The sequence below is a fragment of the Sus scrofa genome, chromosome 14 (assembly GCF_054392235.1).
Source record: "Sus scrofa isolate SSC_HxYL_T2T_F1_AM1 chromosome 14, Sscrofa_HxYL_maternal_Yorkshire_Landrace_v2.0, whole genome shotgun sequence".
Taxonomy (NCBI): Eukaryota; Metazoa; Chordata; class Mammalia; order Artiodactyla; family Suidae; genus Sus; species Sus scrofa.
The window spans coordinates 158,390,994-158,406,652 of NC_139396.1; the positions used below are offsets into that span (position 1 = coordinate 158,390,994).

General features: G+C 49.6%; 1 protein-coding gene across 16 annotated transcripts in view; it reads right to left on the bottom strand.

The window, feature by feature from the left end:
• The window catches only part of C14H10orf90 (chromosome 14 C10orf90 homolog), a 235,829-nt gene that overhangs the window by 25,227 nt on the left and 194,943 nt on the right, over window positions 1–15,659 (bottom strand). For 9 of the 16 annotated variants that reach the window (XM_084995862.1, XM_013983872.3, XM_084995863.1 and 6 more), the window contains one exon: window positions 2,666–2,956. The exons of 4 other annotated variants lie outside the window; for them this stretch is intronic. In XM_084995862.1, the coding sequence (XP_084851988.1) occupies window positions 2,666–2,956 (291 nt within the window). The remainder of the gene's footprint in view (window positions 1–2,665; window positions 2,957–15,659) is intronic. 3 more of the 16 variants (XM_084995866.1, XM_084995859.1, XM_084995867.1) reach the window with 1 other exon arrangement.

A 15,659-nucleotide genomic window follows, 5' to 3' on the forward strand; every position in this document is an offset into this window, starting at 1 on the left:
TTCCTGAGGCTCCACCCTGCTGCCTCTGCTTCACCACGGAACACGCGCCACCCACTCCGCAGCATCACGGTGCCCGTAAGAGGATGCTTTAACCCCCTAAGCCGGTGACTCCTTGAGGGCTGGGCCATGTCTGAGTCCCCGTGCCTCTTCCCATACGGCCAGCCCAGGTACCCAGGAGGACCTCGTTCTGTCCGGAGCAGAGAGGTGGCCACTGGGAGGCCCGCCTGACCACAGGTCCAAGGTCCCGGGACTCTTATCTGACCCTCCGGTTATAACCTCCGCTCCTCACACCTGGATCCTCTCTGGTCTGGACCGGCTGCTCCCTCTCCACTCGGTCTCCATCAGAGGTCTCTGCTACCTGCAAGCTGACCAGCCTTCTCCTGGCTCATTCATGGTCAATGTCCACCTGCAGCTGCCAACTGTGATTCTACCAACAACACGCTCCCCAGAGGTTCTCTAATCACCCCCCCCTTGTTCTTCGAAGCTTTGGCCCCTGTCCTTTCTGGAGATTTCCTTGTGGCTCCTCCCATCCCTGCCTTAGGCCTCACAAGCCCAAAGCCCTGCCTGCCCCCAGCTGCCCCGGCTCAAGTTAATCACACCTTCCACATACTGTTCGCCTTTGTTGGGAAGCTTTGGGCTAGCTCACCCCACACGCAGGAAGCCCGATTCCTCCATCCGTCCCCACCACCCAGGGGCGGTCCCAGTACACTCATCCTCCTCCAGGCTCTGCCCTTTATCTTCAAATTCTCCACTCGCGTAGCCAGTCCTCCCCAGTGACCCGGGCTGGACTCACCTCTGGCCGGGTCCCAGCCCCCAGCCCGGCCCGCTCCTGTCCATCCCCCACACTGCCCAGCTGCCTTTAGAGTAAATCCAATGAGGTCTCTTCCCCTTCTAGGACTTGGCCTGCCTTCAGTCTAGACTTAGTTTTGTTTTTTGGGTTTTTTTTTTTTTTTGCGTTTTAGGGCTGCACCCACGGTATATGGAGGTTCCCAGGCTAGGGGTCCAATCGGAGCTATAGCTGCTGGCCTACACCATGGCCACAGCAACACGGGATCCAAGCCATGTCTGTGATCTACACCACAGGTCACGGCAATGCCAGATCCCGGATCCACTGAGCGAGGCCAGGGACTCAACCCACAACCTCATGGATACTGCACCACAATGGGAATTCCTAGACTTAGTGAGTTTATAAGGACCTTCCTCCTTGGCCCCCGTGACCTTAGATTCACGCCGTGCCTCCTCCCACCCCTGCATTCTGGTCCCGTGGACCCCAAACCTGAGAGGCACGCTCTTTCCATCAATTCTCTGCTTTGCTGTGCCTTCCCCTCAGCCTGCAATGCTCTTCACCACCCGGCCTGATTTTTAAGTCTCTAATCAGCTTTCAAGTGCTTTCTCAAGATCATTTCCTGGAGGGGGATGTCTCTGTCCAGCCCCGCCTTGGAGCATCTGTCCTTAGGTTCCTGACTGCTCAGCACAGACACAGTTATGGCCCATCTCTGATCACAGCACTGTCTCTGATCAAGACCTAGAGGGCAGGAAGGACCAAGCACAGTGCCTGGCACACAGCAGGTGTTTAATAAATGCTCCTTTGACGGCAAACAGTGGGTAGTCAATAAATGCTTCTTTAATGTATTAATGAAGAAAGAACTAGAGAGTTACTTCGGTTCCGAGAGAAATTATTTTTCTCAATTATCATAACCATTCTAACTGTTATTACAGCCCATTCTCTAAAATCTACTATCTTCCTTTCCGTCCTTATCCCCACCCAGCTCTTTGGGAACATCTTTAGAGCAACAGGAAATCTTAATTTTCCTCTGACAGAACACACCATAGGTCTTTTTTCTTTCTGTGTTCTTTTATGTGTTAATGGGCATGCAGTACTCACAGGGGTCAGCCATTTGGCCTTTAGACAAACGATGGCCTGGTCTGAATTCTCGGTCCCTTCCTCCGTGAGATGCTGAGATGGGGAACTACCTCAGAGGACTCGTGTTCATCAAGAGTTGGGCATGTGTGGGGCCTGCACCCCTGTGCCGTCACCCCGACAGCCAGATTCATGGCACCATGGCCCCTCACGGCCGTCACACCAGCATCTCAAAGCTTCCTGAGCTCAGCACAACAGCCTGCCGGGCCCCTGGGAGTGGCCTCTTTTTCACAAGCTCAGGGGATGCTGGCCTGGTGTCCAGTAGGGCTGGGAGTTCCTGACTCGTGCGGTGCTGCCTTCTGGGTGACTGGGAGGCAGAACCTGCCCACTGTTTTTTTTTTTTTTTCCTTTTTTTTTTTTTCAGGGCTGGACCTGCAGCACATAGAAGTTCCTGGGCTCAGGGTTGAATCAGAGATACAGCAGAGGCCTACGCCACAGCCACATTTGTGACCTACACTGCAGCTTGCAGCAATGCTAGAGCCTTAACCCACAGAGCAAGGCCAGGGACCAAACCCACATCCTCAGGGATGCTATTTGGATTCTTAACCCACTGAGCCACGATGGGAACTCCTCGCCCACCATTTAAACATGCTGCTCCTGCTTCCCTCTCTGCTCAAAGTTGGAACAGGGGGCAGCTTCAAAAGGGAAGCTTGTGTGAACCAGGGCCCGGAAAGACCCTGCACCAACCATCTTCCTGGGAACAGCAAGGAAGAGGCCTCTCAGCCCCGCCTCCCTCCTCCTTACCTGCGGGGAACTCTCTTTCTATCTGAACACCAGGGTCTTTCCGTGGAGCTGTGCACAGATCTTGGAAGGGGCAGAGGAACCCAGCTAAAGGGATCCTGGGTTGCAGGAAGCCTCGCTGGTGACTCTCTGCGGGCTCAGAAAGGCCACTAGACTGACAGCGGCTGCTTGGAGCACTAGACCCATCGGCAAGGAGATCTTTAGCAGGTTTCTGTTCCACTGGGGGAGCCGACACAGTCACACGTGCTCCTCCTTGCTGCTTCTCGCTGCTTCCAGAAAACGCTTTTGCTTCTACTAAAAATAAAATGAGAGTTGTGCTCAAAACATCTGACCTGCCCACATCTAACGTCCTGACTTCTGCCCGCCACACGCTCCCAGAGACCAGGAGATGGGCAGCAGCCTGGGGAGGGCGGGAGCCACGGACGCTGAAGTGCACGTGCTCGCCCAGCAGGAGCACGTGATCACCAGTCCCTGCGGGGCTTCCCTGGGCTTCACTCAGGAGCCCCTCTAACACGAAGCCATCCCTCATGCGGCTCCGAGGGACTGAGCTTGCTGTGGCCCATCGCAGCTCAAAAGACCTTCTGGGCAGCAGATGAGTGGGTGACTGAGCTTCCTGACCCTGGGGCCAGATGCCTGCGTTCAAATCCCACCTCCCACCACGTGTGTGCTCTCTGGCCTCAAGTATAAAACTGAGGTGAGACTATAACAGATATGTATTTAATTTTATTATTATATTGTACTTGTATATACCTATTTTAATAATAAGCAATAAACTTAATATAATTTATATAATTATATTTTATATAATAAACATACGTATATGACTAATATAAATACTGAAGATTAAAATCGAGGTACTACTCTAATAAAATAATGATCCAGGTTTTACCTGATACATAGTAAGCATTTGATAAACATTAGTATCATTTATTATTCCAGAAACACTGATGCGGGTTCCATCTAAAGGCAAGCACAGAGGCCAAAGATAACTGGCCAGGTGTCTGTGCTCACCTCTAAGAAAGCAATGGGTCTAAAATGTGTCACCACACTGTCATATCAAAGGTCTGGAAGCCCCCTTATGCCCACCAGTAGGAAACTATTAAATGACGGTACTTCCACGCTTGGCAGCCGTGGAAAAGAACTGGGCACATGCTCTTGGGTAGACCTGGAATCATATCCCAGACATGTGATCAAGTGAACAAGGCCATGTGCAGACAGTGCGGCAGACCTGCCTCCTCAGTAAAGGCTTATCTGCTCAGAATCTCTCTGGAAGGACCCAGAAGATGCTGGGAACCGTGGTGTCTCAGGAGAGGGTAATGCAGGACCAGCAACTGGCGGTGGGAGAGAGGCTTTCTTTTCACTGCCTGTTTTGTTGTCTTCCTCCTTGTCCTTTCAGAATGCACTGTAACACTTCTCAAGTTATTCACTTTAAGTAAGGCAGTGACCCTTTACCAGGTATTGTAAGAGGGACACAGGCATGGCTGCCACTGGGAGGCGTGCAAACCTCCTGCATCCAGGGGCAGGGAGACATTCTGGGGACCGCTAGATGATGCGTCAAGATTCTTGGAAGATTCTTGCTATAGATTCTCAGATGTCTCATCCACAGAAAGGAAATGAGTTCATGACTACCTGGCACTGATTAGAGTGTGACCACTCTTAAAATGTCACTTGCCTGCAATTCATTCCAGACCCTCTGTCACCAGAACTGGCATCCCAGCCAGGAAGGACAGTGTGGCAAGGCTGGGAGGGAGGTGGGGGCAGGAAGAGACGGAACTCAGAGGGTCCCCTCAGTGGGCTTCCTGGCTGTGGGATGGAAGGCAGGAGAGTCAACGAGGCGGGGGGGGGGGGGGGTCCAGAGTCCTCTCTCACAAAACAAAAAAATGAGGTAAAGGGCCGCCCTGGGTCCCTGTGCCTGGAATATCAAAGTCCCCCCAAACGGTGGTTGTTACAAGCCTTGTCCTTTGCAGAGAGACACGGCCTCCTATGGCAAAGCTGGCTTCGTTGATTTGTACAGAAAAATCTCCCCAAGCCTGTATTTTAAAAACTGACCAGAGCTGCCATTGTGGTGCAGCAGAAATGAATCCTACTAGTATCCACGAGGACATGGATTCAATCACTGGCCTCGCTCAGCGGGTCCGGGATCCGGCATTGCTGTGAGCTGTGGAGTAGGTCACAGATGCAGCTCAGATCCCGTGTTGCTGCAGGTGTGGCACAGTCTAGCAGCAGTAGCTCTGATTTGACCCCTCGCCTAGGAGCCTCCATATGTCATGGATGTGGCCCTAAAAAGCAACCCTCCCCCCCAAAAAAAACTGGTCCGTTCCATATAAGTATAAAATATAAACAAAGAAATCTTAAAATTGTTCTTTCTCCATTGTTTCCTTTTATTAGAAGTTCTCTAAAGGAATCAAAACCCACCAAATTATCAGTGACAGAGCCCCAGTCTGCTAGTTCCATTCTGGAACGCTTTAAATTCGGGTATTATTTATAGACTCATGGAGACCCACCTATCTCTCTATGTATCTGCCTACCTACCTATTAATTAACTCCTATTATTAATCGTCTATCTGGTCTGATGTCAATTCTTACGTGAATGATTCTATGCAAATCCGAGGTTCCCCTTGTGACTTCAAAGGGTTAAAACAACTCCCCCAAAGTAGGATGAAGTTGGTGAAACCTTTTCTGACAACTTATTAACCAGGGCTTCTGGGGGATTCTAAGCAGCATTAGCAGCCATGGAAGGATCCAGAGGCGGCCCTTTGCAAGGCAAGACAGCAGCATCGTTTTTCCGCACATGCTCTGCATGCAGGCTGGACTGTGTTGTTGGTTCTCTACTCATAACCCGATTTTATTTTATTTATTTTTACAGCTGCCCATGTGACAAGTTCCCAGGCCAGGGGTTGAATCGGAGCTGCAGCTGCGAGCCTGCGCCACAGCCACGCAGCATGGGATCCAAGCCGCCTCAGAGACCTTCACCACAGCTTGAGGCAATGCGGGATCCTAAACTTACTGAGCAGGCCGGGGAGCAAACCCGCATCCTCACAGAAACAATATCAGGTCTTTCACCTGCTGAACCACAGCAGGACTCCAGAGCCCCAATTATAAACTACATGCCCCCACCCCCCGCCCCACCACCACTGCGGGCTCCGCCCGTCTTAGGAGAAATTGAATAAAGCAGCAGTCTCTGCCAGGTGTTTCTGTTTCTTGGCCTGAAACCCAAAGCCTGCTTCCTGAGCCTGACACTGGGAGGGGCAGGGGCATCACAGGTTTCCTTTCAACAGCAACATCCCTTCTCCCTTCTTAAAACACGGCTGCCTCGTGCTGGATGCTCTATAGCTCCACGGTCCAGCCAAGGCACCTATGCGGGACTGAGCCACGTCCCAGGAGGTAAACCCAAACCAACCAGGAGAATCTCCCCCAGTCCTGAAGTCCATCGAGTAAGCTCCGCTCTGGACTCAGAGCTGAGATTTTTTTACTTGGGGAGATGGGATTAAGATGGTGGAATAGAAGGACTGGAGCTCAACTTCTCTCCTAAAAACAGCAAAATTCACAACTAAAGGCTGAGCAATCTTCACCCAAATGGACCAGAAACCTTAAAAAAGATACCCTGCTCCAGAAGACAAAGAGGAGGCCACATCAAGAGGTAGGAGGGGTGATTTCATGATATAAACAACCCCACACCTCCCCAGTGGGAAGCCCCACAGACTGGAAACTAACTGGTTCGCAGGGACTCACCTACAGGAGTGAGAGTTCTGAGCCCCACATCAAACCCTCACATGTGGGGATCCGGCACTGGGAGAAAGAGCCCCCAGAGCATCTGTCATTGAAGGCCAGTGGGGCTTGTGTGCAGGAGTCCACGGGATTGGGGGAAACGGAGACCCCAATATTAAAAGGCACACACAGACTTTCACGTGCACTGGGTCCCAGGGCAAAGCAAAGTCTCCTTAGGAAACTGGGTCAAACCTGACTGCAGTTCTTAGAGGCCATCCTGGGAAAACAGGGGTGAATGTGGCTTGTTGTGAGGGAAGGACATTGAAGGCAAAGCTCTCGGGAATATTCAGCAGTGTGCCTTTCTCTGGAGGTGGCCATTTGGGGACAATCTGGCCCTACCGTCAGTGCTGAGAAGCCCCAGGGCAAACAACAATCCAGGCGGGATCACAGCCCCACCGCTCAGCAAACAGCTGCCTAAAGACCCCTCAGGCACACAGCTGCCTCTATTCCCATCCAGAGATGAAGCCCTACCCACCAGAGGGATTAGAATCAGCCCCACCTACCAGGGGACAGGCACCAGCCCCTCCCATCAGGAAGCCTACAGCAAGCCCCCATACTGACTTCAGCCGTAAGGGGGGGCAGACACCAGAAGTAAGAGAGGCTATAACTCTATTATCTGTAAAAAGGTCACCACACCAAAAACCTATAAAAACAAAAAGACAGAGAACAGTAACTCAAATGAGGGAGAAGGACTCAGAGCTGGGCTCCTGGACCACCACCGTGCTCACCTGTGCTCCTCTGAAGCTCATTTTTCGGTTGTGAAATGCATTATATGCATAATTTAAAGGTATCAGTATGCCATGAACCCCTCTAGATTAAGAAGTAGAACTTTCCCTTGGCTTTCCTGTCTGAGCCCCTCCTGGAGCATTACCTACCCAGACGGAACTAACGACTCGCCTAAATTTTGTGCTGCTTGATCCACTGCCTTTGTCTATAATTTTCCCACCTACACAGGTACCCCTAAACAGTATATTTTCCTTTTTTCTTTTTAGGACCACACCACTGGCATATGGAAGCTCCCAGGCTAGGGGTCAAATCGGAGATACAGACTCCAAGCCGCATCTGCAACCCACACCGCAGCTTGCGGCAACGCCGGATCCTTAGCCCACTGAGGGAGGCCAGGGATGGAACCCACACCCTCATGGATACTAGTTGGGTTTTTAACCCGCTGAATCACAATGGGAACTCCAACAATATATTTTCAATACCAAAAATCCTCAAGCCAGCACAAAGCCAGCTGTGTGAAGGTAAGGACTTGGCTGCATCCACTGGGAGAGAGCTTCATGAGAAGAGCGCTGAGCAGAGCAGCTGGGCATCTTCTCGCTGAGAGCTGATGGGTTACCTTTTGGGGGACAGACGAGTCCTGAAAACAAGGGCTGACCACGGCCAGGGCACTGGTCAGGGCTGGCGGGCAGGAACACCGTTGGGGAGCGGGTGGCACCGATTTTCTGGCCCTGACCTTGCCTCATCCGATGGCAGACTCAAGGCTGAGCTCCCGCAGGGCCCTTCTCTGTGCTGAAACGTGGGCCCTGAGCCGCCCCAAGGGCAGGGCAGGGAGGGGAGAGCGGGACCTCGCAGACCCAGCCTCGAGACCAGCCGAGAAGAGGCCAGGCCAGGCAGACCTTTCGTGCAGAATGAGAAAAAGCTGCCTGGGTCTCAAGACGCATTGCCTCCACTGGCCAGAAAGTGTTGTAATGAACCGATGTGATAGAAAAAGCTATTTTCCTGCTTCTTCCCAAATATTAAGGTGATACACAGTCATTCGTGTTCTCAGATGAGCTCCTACTGAACCGCTAGCCCCTCGCTGGCACACAAATCTAATAACTGCGGCCAATTCGGCTCCCAAGAGCAGGTGAGCAAGTGGAGAGAAATGTCAAGGAAGGAACCAGCAAGGCGGCCGGACTCTGCCGGTGGGATCTCAAAGGACAAGAAGAAAACCTCAAAACCACCCAGGGGCCCAGACAGCATCCCCGTCTGCGGGCACGTACCAGTCCACGGCAGCTAAGGAACACAGACAACGCATTTTAGAGTCATTTTTCTCCAAATGGGTTTGCATTTGTTACAGATGTTTTGGTGTCCAAGCCAAAACCCAGTTCTCTAGAAAGATCTCTGAGGGTTTGGGTCCAAGTACCTTCTGCCTCTGAAAACAGTCAACCAACCAGAGACGACCACAAGCAAAGTCGGCTTCCTTGAATCCAGGACCACATTTTCTCCCCCATCATCCTGTTTTTTGAGGGTGAGATCTCCTCCCTCGCACGCTGGACCATCTTACAACGGACTGTCTTAGAGATACAGTCACTCGTTTGTGTTGCTGTTTCTGGGTCATCAACAACATACATCAGTTCCTCAATTCAACTACAGGCGAGGCTCAGCATTGCCCAAAGGTCTGACGTTCTGTGCCACTGCCCTGCGGGGCCCCAGGCTCCCCTCCACCCGTGACCTCCTTTTGAAAGCTCTAGGGTCTACATTTTACACATCGTTTACCCATCTCACCTCCCTGCTTCCCCGAGGGCTCCCCTCCAGCAAACCCCTAACTGCATCTCATTGGAAATCAAAGACGGGAGCCTGATGGGAGCTTGATGGGACCTTGATAGGACTGAGTGTCCGTCGAATGAAAAGCTAGTATAAGTGGCGCCTTAGGGTGAATCGCGGAAACGTCCCGCTTCAGACGGGGTTTTGCTGTCCCCAGTTTTGACACAGGGATGCAGGAGGCCGCCGCTGAGGGGAAATGCAGGGGAGTCTCTGTTCAATACATGCGCACGATGGATGCAGAAATCACTAGAGAGGAAGAGCCAGTAAAACTGGGACTTGAAGATGCACACAACTTCTCTAGCAGGTGATGCTGGCTTGTTGTTTTCCCCCCCTCTTTTAAACTACCTGTAATGACAATACACAGAAGATGAATAAAAGAAAATAGAGGAGGTCCCTTCTTGGCTCAGTGGTTAATGAACCAAACGAAGATCCATGAGGTTCCTGTCCTTGCTCAGTGGGTTAAGGAACCCACATTGCCATGAACTGGGGTGTGGGTGTGGACACAGCTCAGATCCCACATGGCTGTGGCTGTGGCATAGGCCGGCACCTGTAGCTCCGGTTTGACTCCTAGCCCGGGAAGCTCCATATGCCAAGGGTACAGCCCTATAAAAAAAAAAAAAATAAGAAAGAAAAGAAAGTAGAGATAGTGATTCCCCTCAGAGAAACAATAAATAGAGAAAGCAAAGCACAAGCTTTTACCCTAGACAAGGCTGGTGGATGTGGATAACTTCTCTAGGGGGTTTTTTTGTCTTTTTTTTTTGTTTTCATTTTAACTGGCCAAGGCTTCATCTTTTGGCTGCAGATTGAAACTCGATTTCCTCAAGTGTAAATGGGTGTCCATGTGGTACCCTGCCTCGCACCCCATCTAGACTTCTGTTTAAAATCAGCCGCTAATTGCTTCAGCACATTTCTGTTAAATTTCTATCTAGAGATGTTGCAGTCCAGGCGGGGAGTCAGAAGGGGGAGGCGGGGGCAGCAAATGGGATAAACAGAGAGAAAGAAGAGGAGGTGGAGGAGGAGCCGGGTTTGGGATCCCCAGGTCCCCAAGCCAATCCACACACCAGGAGCAGTGCCGGAGCCTTCAGCCAGAGGAAAGAGAAGCAAGCAGAAATCCAGGGAACAGACTTCAGCTTGCAGATCATCGGCCAGGACGAAGGGGCATCCAAAGACAGCGCGACCAGGGGAAGCACACGAGCCAGTTCTTTCCGCTTCAGGAAACAAGAGTTCCTGTGCATGCCAGCCCTTCCTAGACACTCAATAGGTTTACTTCTGCCATACGCATCAAGCATTTCTCCCTAAAGAATAGACGTAAGAGGGGAGAGGTGAGAACCAAGAAGTGAAACCGACTCGGAAAAAGCAATGGCAGTAGCCACTGGCCTCGGCATAGGGCCTTCCCTTTCTGGAACCCAGAGCAGACTGGGAGTAGGGGAGGGAGTGCCAAGAACCGATGTCAGGAGGTCAATACAATGTTAGGACAAAAACATGCAAGCCCGGGATTGGAAGAACGCCGTAATCAGAGGAATACAGAATTCAAGGGGGAAAATGCTGCATGTTCATAATGGAATGTTCTAGGGTCAAGTTTCAAGATACCATGTGGGTTACAGCCACTATGCAGAACAGTTGGGAGGTTCCTTAAAAAAAAACCAAAAAGAGAGTTACCATATGATTCTGCAATCCCACTCCCGGGCATACACCTGAAGGAAGTGATAATTTGAAAAGATACACACACCCCTATGTTCATGGCAACACTATTTACAGCAGCCAAGACATGGAAGCAACGTAAGCATCCACTGACAGAGGAATGAATAAAGAAGGTGTGTGTGGGGTGTGTGTGTGTGTGTGTGTGTGTGTGTGTGTGTGTATAATGCAACATTACTCAACCGTAAAAAGTCTGAAATGATGCCATTTGCAGCAACATGGATGGACCTGGAGATGATCATACTAAGCAAAGTAAGGCAGATAAAGACACATATGACGTATATATCATATATATAAGATACATGATATCACTTCTATGTGGAATCTAAAAAAAAAAGATACAAATGAACTTACTTCCAAAACATACACAGACCCACAGGCATAGAAAACAAACTTACAGCTAACAAAGGGGGAAAGATAGGGAGGGCTAAGTTTTAGAGGAGCTTGGGGTGAACATACACATACTACAGTATCTAAAGGTGACAACCAACAAGGACCTGCTGCATTGCACAGCGCTCTCCTCAACCTCCTGTGAAAACCTATAAGGAAAAAGAATCAGAAAAAGCACGTCTATACATATATTCATATATATGTGCATATATATATATAACTGAATCACTGGGCTATACACCTGAAACTAACGACCTTGCAAATCAATTATCCTTCACCTAAAAAAAAAGAAAAACTTTCCATGTGAGGATTGGCACATGACTCTCATTTACCGTAAAGGCTCATTCATGCAGTTGCTGCAAAGAAGAACATGGGTTATCCTACCGCCAAGAAAGTATCTAGAATGGATACTGGTAGCCAGACAGAGCTGTTTTTCCAATTATGTCATAATCCCAGAGTCTTAAGATGGGTTGAACAAAAATCTCAAAAGATACACAACAGATCTGGAAGGCCAAAATAAAATCCACATCCACACCCAAACACACACGTACACAGCTGCCTTTTGCTAATAAAAGGATTACCTGGCTCTCTTGTAGGTGATAAAGAAGTTCTAGTTCATGATGAGACCATACCTTTCTGCCTTACACTGAGGAAAGAGAGCCCCAGATTGTCAACTTCCCCAGCATCCTTTACCCCCAAAAAGCATGACTCAGATTCTCAAAGCACAGAGAAAACATTTTAAGCTTTTCTTGAAACTGTTGCTAAAGTGTCCAAAAGTGACTACTTGAGGTAACAACTTTTTCAGTAAGCCATAGTTCCTTTTAAAAAACACTTGTTAAATTACAAAAGCAATGCACGATCACTGTCGAATTTGAAATAAAAACAAATAAAAATCATCAACAATCTGTCACTCACAAAAATGTTCAGAGTGGTTTTCTGGGAGGCCTGGCACATTCCTAGCAGAGTAAGACGGGACTTTGCCCTTTCTTTCATTTCCACATGGGAAGTAGCTGTAACTAGACAGCATCGCCCTCTGCCACAGCAGTGGTACAGCAGCACACAGGTTCATTTACATGCTATTGTTTGGGAGTGTTTTTGAGACTGATGGCCACCTTTCCATTTGTTCGATCATCCTGGCAGGATCTCATCTCTCCTCCTCCTCCTCCTGCTTTTCCTGGGCACTCTGAGAACCACCAAGCAGGTGATGCGGCATGGTAAAAACTGCTTTAAAAAAATCAAACTGACCTGACATGTGCCAAAGGGTGCAGCAGGGACGAATCTTGGTTAAGCCCCTTGCAGAGGGAACAGTCCACTCAGGGCCAACTCTCATCCGTGTGTGTGTGTGTGTGTGTGTGTGTGTGTGTGTGTGTGTGTGTTTGAGGGTTAACGAGGTTCCAGGTAAGACTATTACCCATTACTCACGCTTTCAAAGACATTGCTTGACCTCCTTCTTGAGCTTCAAGTCAACATCTACTGTGTACCTACTATGTACCAGGTACTGTTCTAGAGCGACCGGGATGCAACAGAGAAAAGAACAAAAGTCCTGATCTTGTGTCAAGGGCCACTCACTCCAGCCCCTCCTGTAACCAATGACCATCACTTCCACGCCACACGCCACAACCAATCACCATCGTCTCTACCCCATTCCTGCTACAACCAACGGTATCACACCCACTCCTATAGCCAATGACTATTCCTCCACTCCTATAACCCAGGACAAATATCACCACTCCAGCCCTGGCTACGACCCAGAACCACCCCCTCCACTCCAGTTCCCACTGCTACAACCACATGGCATACCTGAAATGTACCCCTACCCAGAGCTGCTTCTCCTCTGAGCCAGTAAATTAAAACCTCCCTCTCTCTGACTATAGCCAACACCGCTTTCCGCTCCCAGAGTGCTACTCTCTCCGTGCCTTTAGCGTCTTCACTGAAGACCTCAAGTCCCCACCATCTCTGTGGCAGACTCAGTTGGTTGTCTGGTCAATATCTGTTGTTGTCTTTCTTAGAGAATCCTCATTTTGTTCAAGATGATAATGGGCCCAGCTGAAAACCACATTTTGGTGTGTGGTAGACTACTGCTTTGGCCAGTGAGATACAAGCAGTTTGGGGGAACTTCTGGGAAGGTCTCAAGAGGAGATGTCCAGTTGGTATTCATGGTGGATGTGGACGTGATGGCTGGAATCGTGGCAACTCTCCTATAAGCATAAGGATGAGGGTCACACTGGAAGGAAAGTGAAGCAGAAAGCCCGAGGCTTGAGTTTCCAGGGACAGTGAGGGTCTGCCAGACCTGGCCCAGACTGCCCACACCAGGACTTCTCTGACAACAAAACTAAACCCTAGCATTTTCAAACCACTCCTCTTTGGATGTGCAGTTACTCAAAACCAAACACAAGTCTGACTAAATGATCCAAATCCACCCGTCCAGGTTCGGGTCTGGACTGGCCAGGTCAGTGGGGCATATGCAGCCGAATCACAGAAGGCCTACAAAGATAAATGCTGGAGAAAAGGGAACCCGCCTGCACTGCTGGTGGGAACATAAACTGGAGCGAGCAGCCATAATGGAAAACGGGTAAACATTCCTTAAAAAACGAAAAATAGAGTTACCATATGATCCAGCCATCCCACTCCTGGGCATCTATCAAGAAAAGCTGAAAACGCCAATGTGGAAAGATACTTGCATCCCAATGTTGACAGCAGTACTATTTACAATAGCCAAGCATGGAAACAACCTAAATGTCCACTGGCAGATGAATGGATAAAGACTTGGTCCATCTAGACAGTGGAATATTGCTCAGCCATTAAAAATGAGATGATGCCATTTGCAGCAACATGCATGGACCTAGAAATTAACCTACTAAGTCAGACAGAGAAAGACAAACATCATCATGCAACATCACTCACAAGTGGAATCTAAAAAATGATACAGATGAATTACTTACAAAACAGAAGCAGACTCACGGACACCGAGAATAAATTTACGGTTACCAATGGGGAAGTGTGTAGAGGAGCCGGGTACATTAGGAACTTGAAATGAACAGACTCAGTGTAAAATAGATAAACAACAAAGCCAGCACAGGGAAATTTATTCAATAAAGAATAATAAACTGTAAGGGAAAAGAATCTGAATAAGAATATGTGTGTGTGTGTATATATATATATTTACACACACACACATAACTGAATCCCTTTGCTGTACACCGAATACACTGTAAATCAACTATATTCCAATTTAAAAAGAAGAATCATAGGTAGGTCTTGTTAAAACCCAGAATCCAGGAGTTCCCATCATGGCTCAGTGGAAACCAATCTGACTAGCATCCATGAGGATGCAGGTTCGATCTCCAGCCTCGCTCAGTGGGTCAAGTGCATTGCCCTGAGTTGTGGTGTAGGTCACAGATGTGGCTCGGATCTAGTGGTGCTGTGGCTGTGGTGTAGGCCAGCAGCTGCAGCTCCGATTGCTTCCCTAGCCTGGCAGCCTTAAAAAGACAAAAAAAAAACAAAAACAGAATCCGGGGCAGCCCAGCTCCAGCGTTTCCCTTGAGGCAGGTATGAAGTGGGGCCCAGGCTGGGGTCCTGTGGCTGCTATTCCAGGAACCACACTTTGAGAACTACCTGCGCTTAGGTTATAGCGCAGTAAAGAAACAACGAAAACAAATTTTTGTGACTTAGCACCTCGCTACCAAAAATGTGACCTACCAATGCCAGCACTGACAACACCTAGGACCTTGTCCAGAGAATAGGGGAAATCAGTGAACGAAGCTAGAGACGCTGAGCCTCAGACCTCACCTCTGACCTGAAACAGAACCTGCCAAGGAGCCCCTTTCCTGGGGGGTGCAGCACAAGGTACATGCCAGAGCCAACCCGAGGGGCTCTGCTCCTCACTGGACTACTCAGAGGCTGATGGGGCTCCACCTGGACCCCCGAGGCGGGGAGAAAAGGACACAGACTGTCTGTACCAGCCCGTCAGGGCTCCCGCTCTCAAGCCCTCCAGGGGCTCAGCGTCACTGGCCAATCAGGCCGTCAAAGTGGAGGGACAAGCAGTGCTGCCGTGCGCCCCTCAGGGGAACAGAACTGTTCTCAGAACAGTTTGGAGACGCCCAGGTCAGCCTTCGGGTTTCCCAGCCTCTCCTGTCCCCTCAGCTGCTCTCGGACTGGAGCAAAGGACATTCGGACAGGTTCCAGACAAATGTAACCACTAGAACAAAGATCCAAACATTCTTAAAAGCCACGAAAAAAGTACAAATAAAAAAAAAAAAAAAGGCAATGAGTACATATCTTAGAGAAACAGAGCAAATACAACAAAACACAAATTCTAAAATTATGACAAAGTTGGCACCGAACATCAGTCATGTCACAAACACAATGGACTCCACGCACTTATTAAAAGGAAGAGATTTTCAACGTAGCTCGCCAGGCAGGCGAGCCCTGGTGTTGCCCAGCTAACTGCATGTGAACTGCCCTGTCGGCCCAGAAGCACACCCACTGGGAACCCAGTGAGGAGCACTGGGCTCACGGGCAGTCTCCAGACCTAGCCCGCATCATCGGCATCAGCCAGTTTTTGTTCTGGTCCTCTGTCGGTGAGCGAGCCAAGGGCAGAAGGCACAGA